The sequence below is a fragment of the Triticum urartu genome, chromosome 4A (assembly GCF_056163025.1).
Source record: "Triticum urartu cultivar PI428250 chromosome 4A, HENAU_Tu73, whole genome shotgun sequence".
Lineage (NCBI taxonomy): Eukaryota > Viridiplantae > Streptophyta > Magnoliopsida > Poales > Poaceae > Triticum > Triticum urartu.
In genome coordinates this window covers 176,078,073-176,095,480 of record NC_141876.1, presented here as the reverse complement: position 1 = coordinate 176,095,480, position 17,408 = coordinate 176,078,073, and the positions used below count along the sequence as shown (strand labels likewise).

Sequence of the window (17,408 nt, the reverse complement as noted above, 5' to 3'; positions counted from 1 at the left end):
TATTAGTTTACAAAGGGAGTAATAGAGAATATAATGAAGTAGCTCATATCCTGGCTAGGTATAGTCATGATAAATTTGAAACCAATGTGTGGGATGATGACCCACCTAGTCTTATCATGCCAGCGATGATAAATGATGTATCAGTTTTTTAAGTTCAATAAAGCTAGCCGAATGGCATTCCCTAAAAAAATGATAATACCAAAAAAAATTCAATCTATGGCCGGTTACCGTCAGCAAGAATCATCAGACTGTCTACAAGAGGAAAAGGTTCTTATTCCATGCCCTTTCATTAAACATGTACATAGGTGCACACAAGGGGCCTATAGCCAAGCTCAACGACAATTGGCTGCAAACAGGTAGGTGATCAAGAGAGGAGGATGGAGGATTCTCTTTTTTGTAGTTAATAGGAACAAACAGAAGCTGATAAATAACCCAGACTCGGTGCACAATTTTAATTACACGGGAGGGAGGAGGATCAGGATGGTAGGCGGCCGCTGCTCCTGAAGGGGAGAGGAGGAAAAACCCGACTGGTTTTGGCCAGACAAGTCGCCAAGATGCACCTGCCAAGGAGGGAGGGGTAGTATAGCGACTGTACAATATGGCACATTCTTGCTCTCACATGAAGTAGCTCAGTGCTTTCTTCTTCCTTGAACCTCCTTCGCCGTAGAGGTCGTTCCATTGAACAAGCTCATTCATGTTTGCCGAATCAGATGACACGCTCGCGCAAACCTACATGTGGTAAACGAACAGATTATCCTATCATCATCATAAAGCAATGATGAAACAAGCGAGGATCAGGTAGGGATGGATGATAAATACCTGCTCATGGGCAGATTTGAAGTCATCCAAACTAAGAGGACGGACGTCCTCGCTTCCATGCAATGCAGGCTCAGGCCTACCTTCTGACTTTGCAACATTCTTCTCCTACATATTATCAAGGAACCAACGTTTAGCCTATTTAAATCAAATAATCTAACCAAAGCATAGGGATGAAAAAACCATCTATACAATGATGTAAACCAAAGAGCCTTTCTATATAAGTATCCATTTTAATGCATGCCACAGGCAGACTGATAACATGCCTACCTTCTTTTCCTTCTCTAGGATTTCTCGAATGGGGTAGTGCGCTGCAGTTACACATAGATTCTGAAAACACACCCAGATCAGTGATGTCACTTCCGATGCTCAAGGACAAAAGAGCGCAAATAAACAGCAAATGTACCTTCAGGTCACTTCCTGAATATCCATCAGTCATATTAGCAAGTGACGCCAGATCAGTATCTTGTCCCAACTCTTCTTTTGCTAAAATTACTTTCAAAATTTTCTCTCTATTTGATGCGTCAGGTAAATTTACCATTAGCCTACAACAATGATTATTATTATGAACCAAATCGTTAGAGACGAATAGGCAGCAATTAGATAATCCCAGACCAGCACATGAGACTGTAGTACTACCTGCGGGGGAACCTCCTAATCACAGCCTCGTCCAGGTCAAAAGGTCTATTTGTGGCACCAAGAACCAGTACACGTTCTTTATCTTTTGTTCGCAACCCGTCCCAATTTACCATAAATTCATTTTTCATCTTGCGCATGGCTTCATGCTCCCCAGGATTTTCTCTCCTACCTAACATACTATCGACCTGTCCAAAGCTATACACTTAATAGACTGTATAAATAGCCAGATAAATCAATATGGCAACAAAAGCAATTAATATTCTCCATACCTCATCAATAAAAATAACACTGGGGGATATTTTACTTGCTAATGAAAAAACAGCCTTCACATATTTCTCCCCTTCGCCAAACCACTGAAAGTAGTAGACAAAATAGCATTTAGCATCAAGAATCACACGATGTACCTCATTCATTGTTCTTTAGATGGAACCATACCTTCGATGTAATGCTTGACATTGATATATTGATGAAGTTGGCGCCTGCTTCAGTTGCTACTGCTTTAGCAAGCATAGTTTTCCCAGTGCCAGGGGGGCCGAAGAGCAATATTCCCTTGCAAGGCTGCAAGGAATAGATTGAGAGGAGGCACTTCTAAGATCACAACTTAATCCGTACAACAAATTTAGGTAGTCAACATAATCTTCAAATTTGGTTTCAAACAGGTTGCAAATTAACTAGTAGAACTATTTTTTCTACACCAGATATAAATAAAGGAGAGGCTGGAAACCCCACGCCCCAATTTTATTGCCAAGAGTTTCTTGTCAGAAGTGAAGAAATATTTTTATTTATCTATATCTATCAAGTTAGACCAGCTTAGCCTTGTAAGAGCCCAGATTTCTTCGAAATATTTGACACTTTAGAAAATTCTGAAATGAAAACCTTACAGTGACACTGCGAAGCTACCTAGAGAAACCACACAGAATTGCCATGTATAAGTGGTATAATCATATTTGCCTTGCAAAATAATTTGATTTTATGCCTTTATCTATGTTTTTAAGGCGTCGCCTAAGCGTCGCCTAAGCGTCAAGGCGCCCCAGGATGGCAAGGCGTCTACCCCGCCTTAGACAGACATGAAGTGTACGGCTGTGGCTGCCCTAGTTCTGGCTGCTCCTGGGGCTTGGAGATGACGGCCCCGCTGTCTCCCGGCACCATGAAGAGGAGGGAGGACTGGGGGCTCCTGGGGCTTGCTGCTGTGAGGGAGAAGGGTGGGGCCATGAAGAGGAGAGGGGACTGGAGGAGGGAGGGAGGACCAGAAGGGTGTGGCTTCGTGGCGGCTGTGGTGGGAAAGAAGGGAAGGAGATAGTGGAATTAGGTCACAGGGGTGTATAATGGCCACTGGGAGGTGCATAAGTAGTGGCCCATCTCTCAGCCATTGCTCTTTTTCTAGTATTAATATGTGCAGACCTATTGATGACTCTTTTCCTGCAATGTTTAAGGCGTCGCCTTGCCTTGCCTTACCGCCTCACCTTGGCGCTTAGGCGTCAGAGCGGCCCTCCTCCGCCTTATGACGCTTTACCGCCTTAAAAACATAGGCCTTTATGCTAATTTTGTAGATATACTATCAGTGAAAATCATAGTCAAAGTTGTGTGTTGAAGACCAAGAAAGTCAAGCTTGCCTTATATTTTGGGGAGCAATTATTATTATTACTATTGGTTTGGAATCTTTTTAGTACTGATAATATGGAATGGCAAGAGTAAATATGGTGTCTTGTTGTTTTTAACAAAGGGCTGTTAAATTTCTATCATGACATGCAACCTACAGTTGGAAAATAAATCTTAAGCCCCATGTATGAGACCATGTGAATACTAGTTTTTTTTACTACCTTCGTTAACTGCCCTTTGCAGAACAATTCCGGCCTTTGCAGTGGGAGCATCACCAACTCCTTCAATGTTTCCTTTACATTCTCCAACGCACCAATATCATCAAAGGTGACTCCAATATCATTCGGTGGTATAACATCTGCCAGAAGCCTTTTCTCAAACTCGTTCTCTGTGGCAACATCCTAAGAAGAAAGTAGCTTAGAAGAAAAAAAAACTGAAAAGCACTAATATTTGGGGAATGACAACAAAGTTTGAAATGTGTGAGACAACAAGTACCTTTAACGATTTTTTTGAGCTCTTGTTATCACTATGGATGCTCTGTAGCATGTCGAGGCCATGCTTAAGGCTGCCATTCGTAATTAGCAAGTTAGCTCTCAAGAGAGAAGACTAAATAAAAAAATACAGTAAAAATGAAATTGGCAACAACATGATTACCTTCCGCTCGTGATAATAAGTTTACCGTCCTTGGAGGTTTTGACTTTATTGTGCTTAAGATGATAACTGACAGCGTACCCGACAATCTTGTCCACATCTAAGAAAGTTTGGAGCAACAAAAACTTTAATTCAATTCTATCTATAGATAAAATACAGTGAACAAAAAGAACTCACTTTCATTAGTCAGTGACTGATCTTTAATGAATAATTCTTCAAGGTCATTGCACTCGATCGCACTGCGATTCAAAAACTGCATTACAGAGCAATCAGCAATCAGATGATGGTGTCGGGTGATCTAGAAATATCCATTGAAATTGGGAAGCAAAACAGCCTATAAGAATCAAGCCGTTATATATATACATATGGTAGTTACCCTCATGTCTCATATACCACCATGTGGTAGTATATATACTACTTTATCATTCTAAGTATGTTCATATACTATATCTAAGATATTTCAACGCAACTTATATGAAAAAATTGCACGTGAGTCCACAGTTTTTATATATTTCGAAAATACCTTCATATTTGTACATATAAAACAACATGCTAAAAAAGGTATATACTGCCTAAAAAGTGGTATATATACTACCCAAATATTCTTATATACTACATACTACACGTACATACTCAATACATACTCTCGGTGGTTTGGACAGATACTACAAAGAACCTACAAAACTCACACGAGTGTAACTACCCATGGGTGGTAGGAAACATTCGCAGATATATACGGCAAGAGGAATATGGCATGAAAATATTTGTAAAACCAAGTAATGGTGAAATTATGCATGAGTGCAGATGTAACAAACAATATATCAAAAAAAATCAATTAAGAAAATATTGCAGAAGGGCTGTTAAAAAACAAATTCAGAGAACATACAATAGAAAGTTACGTCAACCAGCCAGGTTGGAACAAACACCAGCCATAAAACACAAAAGAGGATTCAGGTTTTGAATGACCAGGCGATATGTATAAACTTGCATTTCACGTGTAGCTTACCGAACGAATGCTACCGATGTTAGATTTTGCTTTAAGGGTTTCAACATCACGATCCAATTGTTGCTTCCAACTGGTAAGTAATGCTTCGTCCTGAAATTGTAATTTTTAAGGTTAGACAGTATACATAAGAACCACACCTAAATGAGTGCGACAAAGAATATAGTTACCTGTGGAAGCTGGATGGAAATTTTGTTCGGGAAAAGTTTATTTAGATGTTTCATTGCCTTCGGGCTTTCTTTGTTCCTTTCGTGCAACCGACTACCAAAGCTATCCTGAGTTTGTGAATGCAATAATGCATCACAACACAGTGAAAAAGATGGGCAACATCAGTGCCATGGTTCATAAGGGTAGCATATGGAACCATATGCATTTAAAAACACTCAGAGAAAAATAATTTAAAGAACAAGTAGAGTGCAAATTACCGGGAAAAGGTCGAAGAGCGTCTGGCTGCTACTAGCGAACTTCGTAAAAAGAAATCCACCAGGATGTGCCTATAAGACAGAAAGCACCATCTTAGCCAATATTTAAAGCCCTTCATGAGAGGTTGCCAATAAGAATCAAAATGGAAAAGAGAGAAGTTCTTCAATGCCAACACATTTAGAAATAACACTACCTAATGTGGCCAAAATTAGCAATATCAAACTTCAACATGCCACACTACAATGCGAACTCAACACCAATCCATGCTCAACACAACATAATTTGTCTAATTTCTCGGAAATAATATATGTACCTTCTCTTTACGGCTGTCCATCTGGGTGTGGGATCCTATAATCAGAACACCAGGTGGAAGCAATTCGAGTTTGTTCCTTAAAGATGAAAATGATTCTGTGATTCCAGTGAATGATTTCTCTACATCCTTTAGTAACACTATCAGAGAACCAATTTTGCTTTCTTCTGAGATGACCTGACAGGCAAGGATCATACCATCAGTATTATAGCATGATGCTGATTTACGTTTCTAGTATTCCAAACTCCAAGTAAGACACGCTACCTCAATTAACTCGGTCATAGCTAGCCTTTCAACTTCTTCACTACCAGAAAAGTCTGGGCGAAGCAATTCAGCTGCAGAAACAACAGATGATCAGCAGCAAATAACAAACTGTAAGAACTAGGGAACATGTGGGATGGAGAAGTTCCAGCTAACCAGAACAGAAGAAGCCATGATCTTCCTCACACAAACCACCAAGATCATTACCATCAGGGATCTGCTTGTCGAATCGGACTCCAATTTTAGACGATCCATTTTCTTCGAAAGCAAGCATCACTCTGCCTCGATAACCGTAACTTGGGCCCCTGAAGACCAACCAAGAAATTTAGCAGCAATTATACAAAAAGAACAATATGATCACCAACAATAATTAGATGGCGATCAAGACAAAAGGATAAGTTGTTACCCAGCTAAATCTAGTGTAATTGCAACATAATGAAGAACAATCATAATTGGATTGTGGGCGATTGAAACTCCAGATTAATTTTATGTTGCCAATTTCCTATTTGTACTGTTCCATGTAGGCTAAGTACTTGGAGGTACGATCTGAATACTTCTATTGACTGGCGGATCCGCTGTCCTATTGACATACATATATATGACAGGCCTATAGCCATACGTTTCATCAGGTACATGTGCCTCTTGTCAAAGCATACTTTCTTGTAATTCACAGGAATGCATTCTCTCCACCCACATTTCTACAGAACTTATCCACTACATATAGGAGAGATTAGATCACCTCTCATACCACCCAATCAATCAACATCGTAATAGCAGTTCAGATTGCACCAACAAAGTTGGAAAAAAAATAGTGGGAATCTGGGCAGCTGGCTGGGAGTAAATAGGAGAAGAGTTACCGATGTATCCCTGAAGGTGGCTGAGCTGGACCCACATACCTCACCCTCTCCCCTACAGAAGATGAGAGTGCAATTATGTCCAAGTAAAATCTAGTTGAACTGGGAAATATTTATCAAATGATACTGACATGCTAGCGAACCTTCTCTAAAAGTATAGCCCTTGGATGTAGCTGTTGAGGACTCCTGTTTGGGCAAAGTTGCAGAATGTAGAGTGGATGTACCCACAATATCAGCATTCACACTGGAAGTTGGTGCAGCTGGTCTTCTGAAGTGCATTGTGTCTGCCAAGGAAGAGCGATGCTTATGAAGAATTGTCAATTTCTCACCACCTCCCTTGTCCCCTGACTTATCAGCCTTGCCAACATCTTTCTGGGTTTCTGGGTCCTTTGAAGGCACCTACATACAGTTTTGTTTCAAATAACAGACACACGGAAATATCACTCTTCAAGGTACTCGCGGACTTCTGAGTATGTCCAGAGTAGGAAAACGTACCCCAGGCAACAGGAGTGAATCAACAACAAGTAGTCTAGCACCAAAATGTTTGGCAAGTGCCTTTATCAATGTTTCCTGATAAATCTCAGAACCTGATGCATAATTAGATGGATACTTATAAGTAATGGTATTTCCCAAAAAGCGTGCAAGCTGACATGCCTCAAGGACATAAATGTGACTCAACAGAGACAATATGCAATGACAAAAAGAATAGTTTACCTGATGGACCAGATAATAAAATTCGCTGGTTTATTGATGAAATTTCGGAGAACTGCTTAATGAATTCCTTCTTTTCCAAATGTAGGAATGAACATGATAAGAGCACATTCTTCGTATTCTCGCTGCATAAGATAGAGATCAATAAATATATAAAGATATAAACACTTGATGGAACAATAAATAAAAACATGTCTCATTCCAAGGGCATAAACCTAACATACGCTATGAACAAGCCGTACCGAACTAAATATTTACTTTTACTCCTTCTGCACAACATCAAAAACTAAGTGACCAGAGACAACCTTAGTTTTTCATTATGTAGATAGAATACAAAGAACAAAATCTGTCAAAAACTAAGTAACCAGAGACAACCTTCCTTTTATTATGTAGAGTACAGAGAATAAAATGTATGCAAAATTCCAGTTATACAGCATAGGAAGAAGCTAAAAAACAGGATTAGAGGCCAAAGCAAATCAAAGGACCATTAAGTCAAAGCATCACCTAAGATAGTAGGGAAAATTCTCAAATGTAACTTCAATATCACTTGGACTAATAATTCCTTGTTTCATCGCGTCCTTAAAGGCTTGGCATCTGCTCGGAGGTAAGCTGGCTGACGTGTTAAGATCCCTGATGAGATCCCTCTGATCTTCAAGAGCTTTAAAAAGATCACCAGTCAAATCGAACTCTGATACAGTTGACCCTGCAATCATCCTCAGAACTGGCCTTATCTTATAAGTTGCAATCTTACCGATTTCATCAAGATGAGCATCAGATCCAAAGCCATTTTGTCGACTCGTGTCATTAGCAACAGCATCAGGAGATATGGGGGTTGCAACCACATCCATTGGAGAGTCTTCAATGTTAGAATTAGCCTCATTAGCGTTTTCCCCATTCTCGCATTCTTTATCAGGGCTGATGCAGTGCCCTTTTGATTTATCAGAAGCAGATGATATGATAGGTTGCACTACTCTCTGATTCTCCTCAGCTGATGCAGGTGGCACTGCTGCTAGGTCCTTCGATTGACTCGATACGGATGCTAACATCTCTGTCCCCGCAACGGTCGAAGTGACTTCTGTTCTGTTCTCCATATGGATATGCTTGACACCAGCAACTGGAGGTTCTAGAAGGCCAACGGCAGATGATGTCACCGCTTTAGCAACTTTATCATTCAAAGGATGCTGAAAAATCTGTATGTAGGTAAAGGAAAAACAAAGGCAACAGATCTGATGAAGTTTACTATTCTAAAGGGACACGCTTAGACCAATAAAGGGAAGTTCTAATTGAAATAAAGGAAGCTGCATGATTGCATGAATATGAACGACAGTAGGATACATAAGCATGTTTGCCGCATGAACTGAATACGACTTCATCCCCTCCAGTAAGGGGAACTTTCATGCCTGGATTTACGGCCCTTCCATTTAAAAGGACCACGCCCTTGTCGCCTATAACCTCTAACTCGCACGGACCTCCTTGCTGAATAAAAACAACAACCAATGATTATTATATACATCAGCAACTGACAGTGCTCCTGCACTTCTCGCATCAGAAAAATTAACCAGAAAATACAAGGATGTACCTCAACGTGCCGCAGCTTGCAAAGTATTTTGCTGACAGATTGGTCTTTCAACAATAGATTACATCTTTTGCTTTGGCCAACAGAAAATTGAGGGACACTGACAGGAAGATGAGGACTCTGGTTCATAAACAATATTTAATATCAGTACGAAATAACAGTACAGTACATCCCCTGTTATGCAGTAATAAAATAAAAAAACGCTCTCAAGGTCACTGCAACACATACTTTAACAAACAAAAATAAAAAATAAAAAAGAACGCTACAACTTTTGACCAGAACCGTAATGCGACATATTGGCAACATAAACTGCAATAATTTTCAATCATCCTTGTCTATGGCTCACTTTCAGTTCGCTCCTACTTCTTTTTGCTTTTACGAGAAAGAGTAGAAAAGTCGGTGCCAAATGCGACAATCCTTGGTAGAGTCTATTTTTTTAGAGCAACCGGCAGGAGCTCTGCCTTTTCATATAGAAGAAGAGAATTGACCAGATTATAAGGAAAACTGACCGACAACCGAAGAGTCTATTTATGATTTCGTGCTGAACCTGGTAAGCGAGCAAATAGGAGGGTATGTGATATAACTAACATAAACACCAGCCTCATTGCATAAAAAACAGGGAGATGCCTATATCGACTAGCCACTAATTACCTAAAATTTGGAAGCTCCAGCACACAATCTATCTTGATATCAGCCTAAGTCTAAGCTTTTAGACTGTCCACTAGCATAACACAAAGTCAAAACTAAACTTCATCGTCTCGGATTTATCTACAGTTGACTTCAATTAAGAAGACTCATCATGTAGCCTTCCCAGACGAGGAATCCTTTCAGCAAAAAGTGCTGTGACCCACGAATAAACGCTAGCAGGGAAATGTTCAGTCAGCTACAACCATCTTGTCACTTCATCAACAAAGTAACAGTCCTACATGGGTTATTCATACAAATGAAATGCATCCCCACATGAATGGCTAATAAAACCTACAAAGCACGGATACGGGGACACGGACACGGTGACACGCATACGGGGACACGGGATACATCATTTTTCAAAAACAGCCCATCAGGGACACGGCAAGTATATATAAAAATAAATAAAAACATGCCATATATTATAGAGTTAAAGACGAAAAAATAACAAGAGCTTGCCCCATTCAGCAGTAACTGGGCCACAAAGAAGATGATCCATTAGTAGTTGGGCCGGCCCAGCTAGTGCCATTTCATGAGCAACTGGATGCTACAGATTAATCTGCACCGTCAAAACTCAAACCCTATCTCTCTCTGCTCTAACGCTTTGACCAAGCCGCCACTCTCCTCCCAGTGATGGATCTCTCATCCACCCCGCAGCAGCTCTCGCCACCGCCCTCCTCCCAGCGTGTTCCTCTTGCTGCTGCAGCAGCGGCCAGCGCTGCAGTGGGGGATGCAGCAGCAGCACCGCGGTGGCGAGGGCGCAGCAGCAGCAGCAGCGCGGCGGCGGCAGGGTGCTCCAGATCCAGCGTTGCCTTGTGTCCCTTCCGTGTCCCAGCCGTTTCCTCCCTTTTCTTTCTTTCTTTCTTTTAATTCCTATTTCGGGAAATACAGCGGGATACGCGTATCCCCGCATGTCCCCGTGTCCAGCCATGTCAGCACGGGGATTCGGCAACTCCTGCCGTGTCCATGCTTTGTAGAATAAAACACACAACTTCTATTGCACTTCGAAATCTCCCTATCCTGTGTATTATCTGGGATGATAATCAACAAGAGAAAGTGGTTCTATTTCCTACTCCCTCCGTTCACTATTATAAGATGTTCTAACTTTTTTTCTGATTCGGATGTATAAAGATGCATTTTGTGTGTTTGTTCACTCATTTCAGTCCGTACATTAGTCCAAAATTGAAATATCTAAAACATCTTATATTTGTGAACGGAGGGAGTACTTGTTTGGTAGAGAGTTGGATTATGAGAACATGTGTTTAGCTCTCTTGAGAACATTCATGTTTTGCCTATATTTGTTGTCTTCCTGTTTTATCTCCAATTATTCTGTCGGTGAGGTAAAGTCAAGCCTCCTCATTTAGACCCATTGCAGTTTAGCTGATATAACTAAGATATCAGGTAAGGAGCTTTATCCCCCACAACTAACAAGAGTAGTATCAGAAATATATTTCCATTATTATATACATGATGTGACCACTGGCAAAATTCCGACTAATGCTGAAATGGTTATTCAAGAGAAAATCTTAAATCTAGTTATAATATGTTGCTGGAAATTTCTTTTGTCCTGCATACTCGTAAAAGAACATTCTAAAGACCATGCCAACAATTGCTACTGCTGATCGCAACAAGTGAACATGAACATCTACACATGCTAAATCCAATGTGTTGGGTCCATTTAACAGGCAATACAATGGCTCTAAAATCTAGGTGGACTTAAGCATTAGATTCAGGCAGTGGCCCAACACCCTAAACTCTGAGCTCTAATCACTATCACGCTCCAAGGGCATCTCTGATTCCAAGGATTTTGTTAAGATATCAAAGGGATGTAGGTGCTATATTCATTGTATGTTGGTCGTTTGATCCAAAGCATTGTAATCCACAGGAATTTTCAGTATGAGCTCCTTTGCACCCAATTTCATAGGAAAATCCCATTTACTCTTACAGCTTGGGCAAAAATTCCTATAGGATTCAAGTAATCCAACAGTTAAACTACCCCTGCTGTTTCGAATCCTGCAAATAAAAGAGGACCTAGACGGAAGAACTATAAAATACACCGCTAAACCCTAGAATAGAGCTACAAAACCACCAGAATCCTACACGTCCTAAAAATCCCGTCTTTACTACGCACGGAATCAAAAATTAACCACAAGCAATTGCCAAGATAGAAACCAACAGGAACTCCCTCACCTGTGAGCACTGCGAGAGCAGCTTGGCCCATGGCGCCGCATGCTGCTGCGGTGGCGTTTCCTTCCTCCTACGCGAGCTCTCAGCAGCAGCAGCCGCCCGCTTATCCCCTCCTTGATCTGCACCGGCGAGTCAAAACCCTAAAAACTGGATCCCGAATCCATCGCACCAGACCACAGGAAGCCCAAAGGAGACGAAAGCCCGTACCTTTAATCGCCGGTGTCAAGTCGTCGTCCGCCAAGCCGGCGCTCCTGGTGGCCGCGGCCGCCTCCGAATCCTCCTCGGCCCTTCCGGGCGCAGACGACGTCGGCGACGCCGGAGGTTCCGCCTGGCGAGGGACAGGGTTCAGATCGGCCGAATCGGGCGCGAGATTCTTGTCCGATCCGCGCGGGGAGAGGGGCCTCACCTTGGGGCGCTTCGGGAGAGGGGCGGAGGGGGAGCCGGGGGGCGGTGACGTAGAGGAGGGGCGCTTGGCGGCGGAGCTCCGGCGAGTCTCCACCATCGTGTCGCGTTCGCCGGAAGCGTGCCGAGGGTTTCTCTCCTCCTCTCCTCTCCTCTCGTCTCGAGAGGAAAACTTTCGGGTTCGGCTTCGTACGTCGGAAATGGATGTTTTTCTTTTGTTTATAATAAAGATTTCCCCTTTTTTAACTTCGTTTGAGACGCGATGCTGTGTGGATTTGTGCAGGTTTATATAACTATATATATATGGATATATGGATTAAGGATATCTAGTAGGACACGTGTGTAACTAGCCTGCCTTGTCGTGCTTGTATTCGGGACACGTTTTAGGTTGGTCATAGTGGGAAGTAACTTAGACTAGTAAAATGTATATGTTACTAGTCTAGTCTATGTTATCACTTTCATAGTGGTGAGTAACATGTATGTAGTATCATGCAAGCCATCATTTATTAAGATGTAGACTCATTTTGCATTGGGATGTGTTATGTTACAGTAACATATTATGTTACTCCAACCATTTCTCTCCTCATTAAATACATGCCATGTAAGCAAACTTTTTTTGGGATGTGTTATGTTACTTGCTATGTTACTCTCATTATGACCAGCCTTATGGTGTCAAGACAATCTTTGGGAGGCGGTCGATGTCTAAGTCGGTTATATATCTAGGTGGAAAGATCGAGCAAAATTCTCGAAACATACGATGTCCATCCGACCCTTGAAATATCATCTTCAAGTTTATTACTCCCTCCGTTCGATAATATACTCCTTGTCTTATATTATTGGACAGAGGAAATAAAACATTTCTATAGTTCAAATTAAATTGAAAAACATTTTACATTATAAGACAAAGATGGTACTTTTAAGGGTGCCGCTACGCGTTGGCGACGGATATATTGGAAACATCCGTCGCATGGAGCTTCGTTCGATCAGCGCCCTGACAGCCGTCGGATCTGATCATCGCGCACACGTGACCACCTCTTACTTCCTGCAACAATCCCTTTGTTTCGAAAACATATTTCCCTGATCCGTCGTCCTGACACAGCTATGCCTAGCACGGGGCCAGCCCCCACCACCACAAAATCGCTGTCGTCGACGCACGGGGGGAACTAATACTTGTCGTGCTCGCCGGAGTTGCTGCTCCTCCTCCATCTCAGCCCCGCGAGCAGCTGCTAGCTCCAATCCAACACGCCGACGACGAGCTCTCACGCCCGACGCTTCTTTAGCGTTTTCCTGCAACCGGAGCTATGTTTCTCAAACATGCGTCATGCTGAAATATTTGACCACTCACTTTCTAACGTCGGGCGCTCCTCCAGCGTTGCCACTCAGGCTATGTTTATGAAACAAGACCCTTATTGCAGAAAAAAAACCTTCACGACCGAAACATTTCTTTTCTTTCTGAAACAACTGGGCTAGTTTTAAAGTTTTCCTCTCGAGACGAGAGGAGAGGAGAGGAGGAGAGAAACCCCGTATCTCGCATGGATGATCATGTGGATATTAGTTCTGATGGGAGTACTGACAAGAGCCCCGACGAACATTGGGACAGCAACTCGGATGAAAGTGTTGTCTAGTGAAGGGGGGTACACGAGCTCTGATGAAGGCGCGTAAAAAGGGGCACACAACTACGAGCTCTGCCGGAGGTAGATTTATACATATGGCCCTGAGCTAGATACGGGGTTTGTTTGGTTGCTACCCTGAGTTCGATTGCCTGGCCGGAGCCTTTGCATGTATCTTGCCTGAGGCCTGTTTGGTTGATGTCCTGAGATTTTAGCCTGAAGATTTGTGCCTGTGCAAAGCGGCCTGTGTTAGGCCTAAAGAATTGGACGCCTGAGCATGGCTACTCTCCGCTGTTTGTTGCCTGGTCACTCCATATAAAATATTGCTTTGAATGCAGCTCAGGCCGATCATGAGCCAAACATTGCCTGCTTCAGGCGTGGTTTCAGGCTGTCAACCAAACACTGGTTTGAAAGAGAGATGTGTCGGATCAGTCAATTTGTGATGCAACTTCAGGTCACCTTCAGGCAGGAGAAAAACTCAGGCATGTAGCTCGGGGCTGCAACCAAACAACATATGCTCCTGCTTTCTACCCTGTGAGCCTCTCATATGTATGTTTGAGTCAGACTCACATGGATTATCTTGAAAGTCCAGTAATTGTCTCTGATGGAGGCACCCATGGTACCATATGTTGTAAAAAATTAGGAGAACATGACTGTCAACAATGGAAGTAGAATGTGTGTTGGCGCATTAACTCAGGCCTATGTTCATTCACTGTTTCTATTGTTTGTTTTTGTCTAGTAATAATGCTAGCTCTCCTAAGTCTGTCAGCCCAATTCTCACTTGACTTGAATATGAACCTGAAGCCTGGCCTGGGATCATATATAGCAAAAATAACATGTGAACATGATCGTCAACAAAAGAAGTTGATCTTGTAACGGCATAAATAAACTGATATTGTTCGTTCAATATGGCTATTGTTTTTATCCAGTAATGCCAAAACGATTCAGCCTTGGGTGTTTTTTGTTCTTATAGTTTCTAGAAAAATCTCCAAAAAAATATTATATATTCTCACTTGTGTCTCGAAAACAAAAAACAACACATATATATATTCTCACATCGGCCGGCACCATGAAATCACAAACAAGCCTGACACTTTGCTTAAATGCACACATGAATATATATTTTTTCCCAACCGGGCAATGCCCATCCATCTCTGCAGTTAGACATGAATATGATCCTCACCAAGTTAACAGGAAACATCTGCATTCCGTTATATAAAGTGCATCCGCATAGACTGATTTCCCCTTCAGTTGCTTTTCTTTTTGTAGACAAAGATCATTTCGTTCCAGATAACAGGACTTGTTGACAACTGATTGATAGGTTCCCATAAATACTCCCTCCATTCCTAAATATTTGTCTTTCTAGAGATTTTAAATGGAACACCACATACGGATGTATATAGACATATTTTAGAGTGTAGATTCACTCATTTTGCTCCGTATATAGTCACTTGTTGAAATATCTAGAAAGAAAAATATTTAGGAACGGAGGGAGTATATCGCAGGTACGAACAAGGCACAATGCAAAACAACTTATTGAATTCGCACCCTTCTGACTTACGTCATACAAGCAGCAACCCAGACAACTCTTTCATACCCAACAACCGGGGAAGAGTGTTGCATCTGCAGCAGAGCATTCCTTGTACAGAATGCAAGCACCGCTGCTCAAGTCCTTCCTCCCTCCTGACCCCTAGGGCCGCTGTGAGCGCTCGTGCTTGCGGCGCTATTTTGTTGCGCCAACATCTGCAAAACCAAAGCAGACCTTGTAAATAATCTTTGTACATGGATTCAGAGGATCTATTCATATGCCTACAGTTTTGTCTTGTTTCAATTTACAGACTAAATTGCTTTGTAAATAGCCTTTGTATTGATTTAACCTTCCAACCAGGTTCTGTTTCAACACTTAATTTCTTTTTTGCAGGTAACTGACTGGAGATCTATACTGATGTATCCATTTTGTCTGTCATTTCAGGCAGCCTGCAATACAAACCGGCTTACTATTGCTCCGAAGTAAGCTAACAATTCTCAGAAAAATGAAAAAGGAACCCACTTGTCACTGGTCTACTAAAACAAGATTCCTCATAATGATTTCATTATCTTCGGCACGAGGTCAGATTTATCTATGCGTACGTTTTCTGTTGCTTGGATCATATCCACAAGTATAGTTCTACTGAGTCAAGGGCTGTAGCATAGTAGCGCACAAACCTTTATGCCCTGTTTGGAATGGATATAACTTCTATGTGGGCACCAATTTGAACTAAATACCTGTCAGGATCTTGGTAGGTTGGTAGGGGAATTTGGGAATTGTCCTGACCGAAGAAGGGGAATGGGGATCGAAAGATTGAGAAAAATTGTGAGATATAACTCTATTAGCTATTGTAATCTTCTGCACAATTTTGCTGGGAGCAATTCATCTTGATATTTTATAGTCTGATTAGTCGAAAAACTATTATAATAGGTGGAGCTAACTCTTAAATTCCTACTATATGTTTACATGAGCTAACTGAATGTCTACATGAGCCTGCACTACTGTACATGAGGTTGAGCATGTGTATGTTTTACATGAGGTTCAACTTATGTATGTCTACATGAGGTTGGGCCTCATTTGCAACTAAAGACGTTTCTTTGGTCATTTTCTAACATGAATTGCATTATACTTGATGTATATAGAATTTGCAAGGCAGATGCGGACGCCCGCATGTGCCCGCGAGCATAGTGGGCAGTCAGAAGTTGCGGCCGCGGGACGCTGCTAATTCTGCGAATGCGCAGCAGGCACATCGGCCAACATCATGATTTGAATGAGCTAGAGAGCAGGTTCAGGGTAACATTATATCACACCTTCATATACTAAGACTGGGAGTATAATAATACACCTGGAACTACATTGTGCGATAGCGGAAAACGTCTTACCTCTCTCGAGGGACGTGGTTCATGTTATAAAGAAGGGGGGCGCGACCCCAACGATCGTTACAGAGAGATTCTCCAGGAGAGATTACTTGGAGAAGAGGAGATAGAGATAGTTGCAATTGTGATATGTTTAAAAAGTCTAACAACCAAATCTATCTCTACAATGCCGGACACCTCCTGGTTAGGATCTGTAACGTGATGACTTGTATGGAACGCTGTTTAACACCCTCCCTTAATCACAACTTCATTAAGTTGAGATTATGCTTGAAGTCTTCAAAACTTCTTGTAGGCAAGGGCTTTGTGAATCCATCTGCAAGTTGATCTCTGGAATGCACAAAGCGAATGTCAAGTTGTTTCTGAGCAACTCTTTCTCTGACAAAATGAAAATCGATTTCTATATGCTTTATCCTGGCATGAAACATCGGATTTGCAGAGAGATACATAGCACCAAGGTTGTCACACCATAAGCAGGGAGCTTGTTTGCTTTGTACACCAAGTTCCTTCAACATGGACTGAACCCATATTATTTCAGCTGTGGCATTAGCCAGTGCCTTGTATTCTGCCTCTGTACTCGACCTGGATACAGTGGCATGTTTACGTGCACACCATGATATCAAGTTTGGTCCAAAGAATACTGCAAAACCACCAGTAGAGCGTCTGTCATCAAGACAGCCTGCCCAATCAGAGTCAGAGAATGCACTGACAAGAGTGAAGGGTGATTTGCTGAAGTTCAGTCCTAAGTTCAGAGTATGCTTCACGTATCGAACTATAC

At 41.9% G+C, this 17,408-nt stretch overlaps 1 protein-coding gene across 3 annotated transcripts; it reads right to left on the bottom strand.

Moving 5' to 3' along the window:
* Positions 1-249: 249 nt before the first annotated feature.
* Positions 250-12,336, bottom strand: LOC125551329 (uncharacterized). 3 transcript variants are annotated; one of them, XM_048714517.2, is made up of 28 exons: positions 12,124-12,336; positions 11,925-12,045; positions 11,721-11,836; positions 8,847-8,963; positions 8,603-8,743; positions 8,019-8,457; positions 7,772-7,925; positions 7,271-7,392; positions 7,052-7,143; positions 6,688-6,955; positions 6,560-6,611; positions 5,859-6,007; positions 5,706-5,776; positions 5,445-5,618; positions 5,134-5,202; positions 4,879-4,983; positions 4,712-4,801; positions 3,883-3,958; positions 3,709-3,805; positions 3,550-3,619; positions 3,276-3,455; positions 1,891-2,013; positions 1,725-1,808; positions 1,456-1,640; positions 1,223-1,361; positions 1,087-1,146; positions 820-924; positions 250-729 (listed from the first exon to the last, which is right to left on the bottom strand). In XM_048714517.2, exons 1-28 carry the CDS (start codon positions 12,217-12,219, stop codon positions 616-618), a joined length of 3,609 nt encoding a protein of 1,202 aa, XP_048570474.2. In that variant the 5' UTR covers positions 12,220-12,336; the 3' UTR covers positions 250-615. The 3 variants fall into 3 exon arrangements, with proteins under 3 accessions (XP_048570474.2, XP_048570472.2, XP_048570473.2); XM_048714515.2 differs by having other exon boundaries at positions 7,772-8,457; XM_048714516.2 differs by having other exon boundaries at positions 6,700-6,955; positions 7,772-8,457.
* Between the last annotated feature and the right edge of the window lie 5,072 nt (positions 12,337-17,408).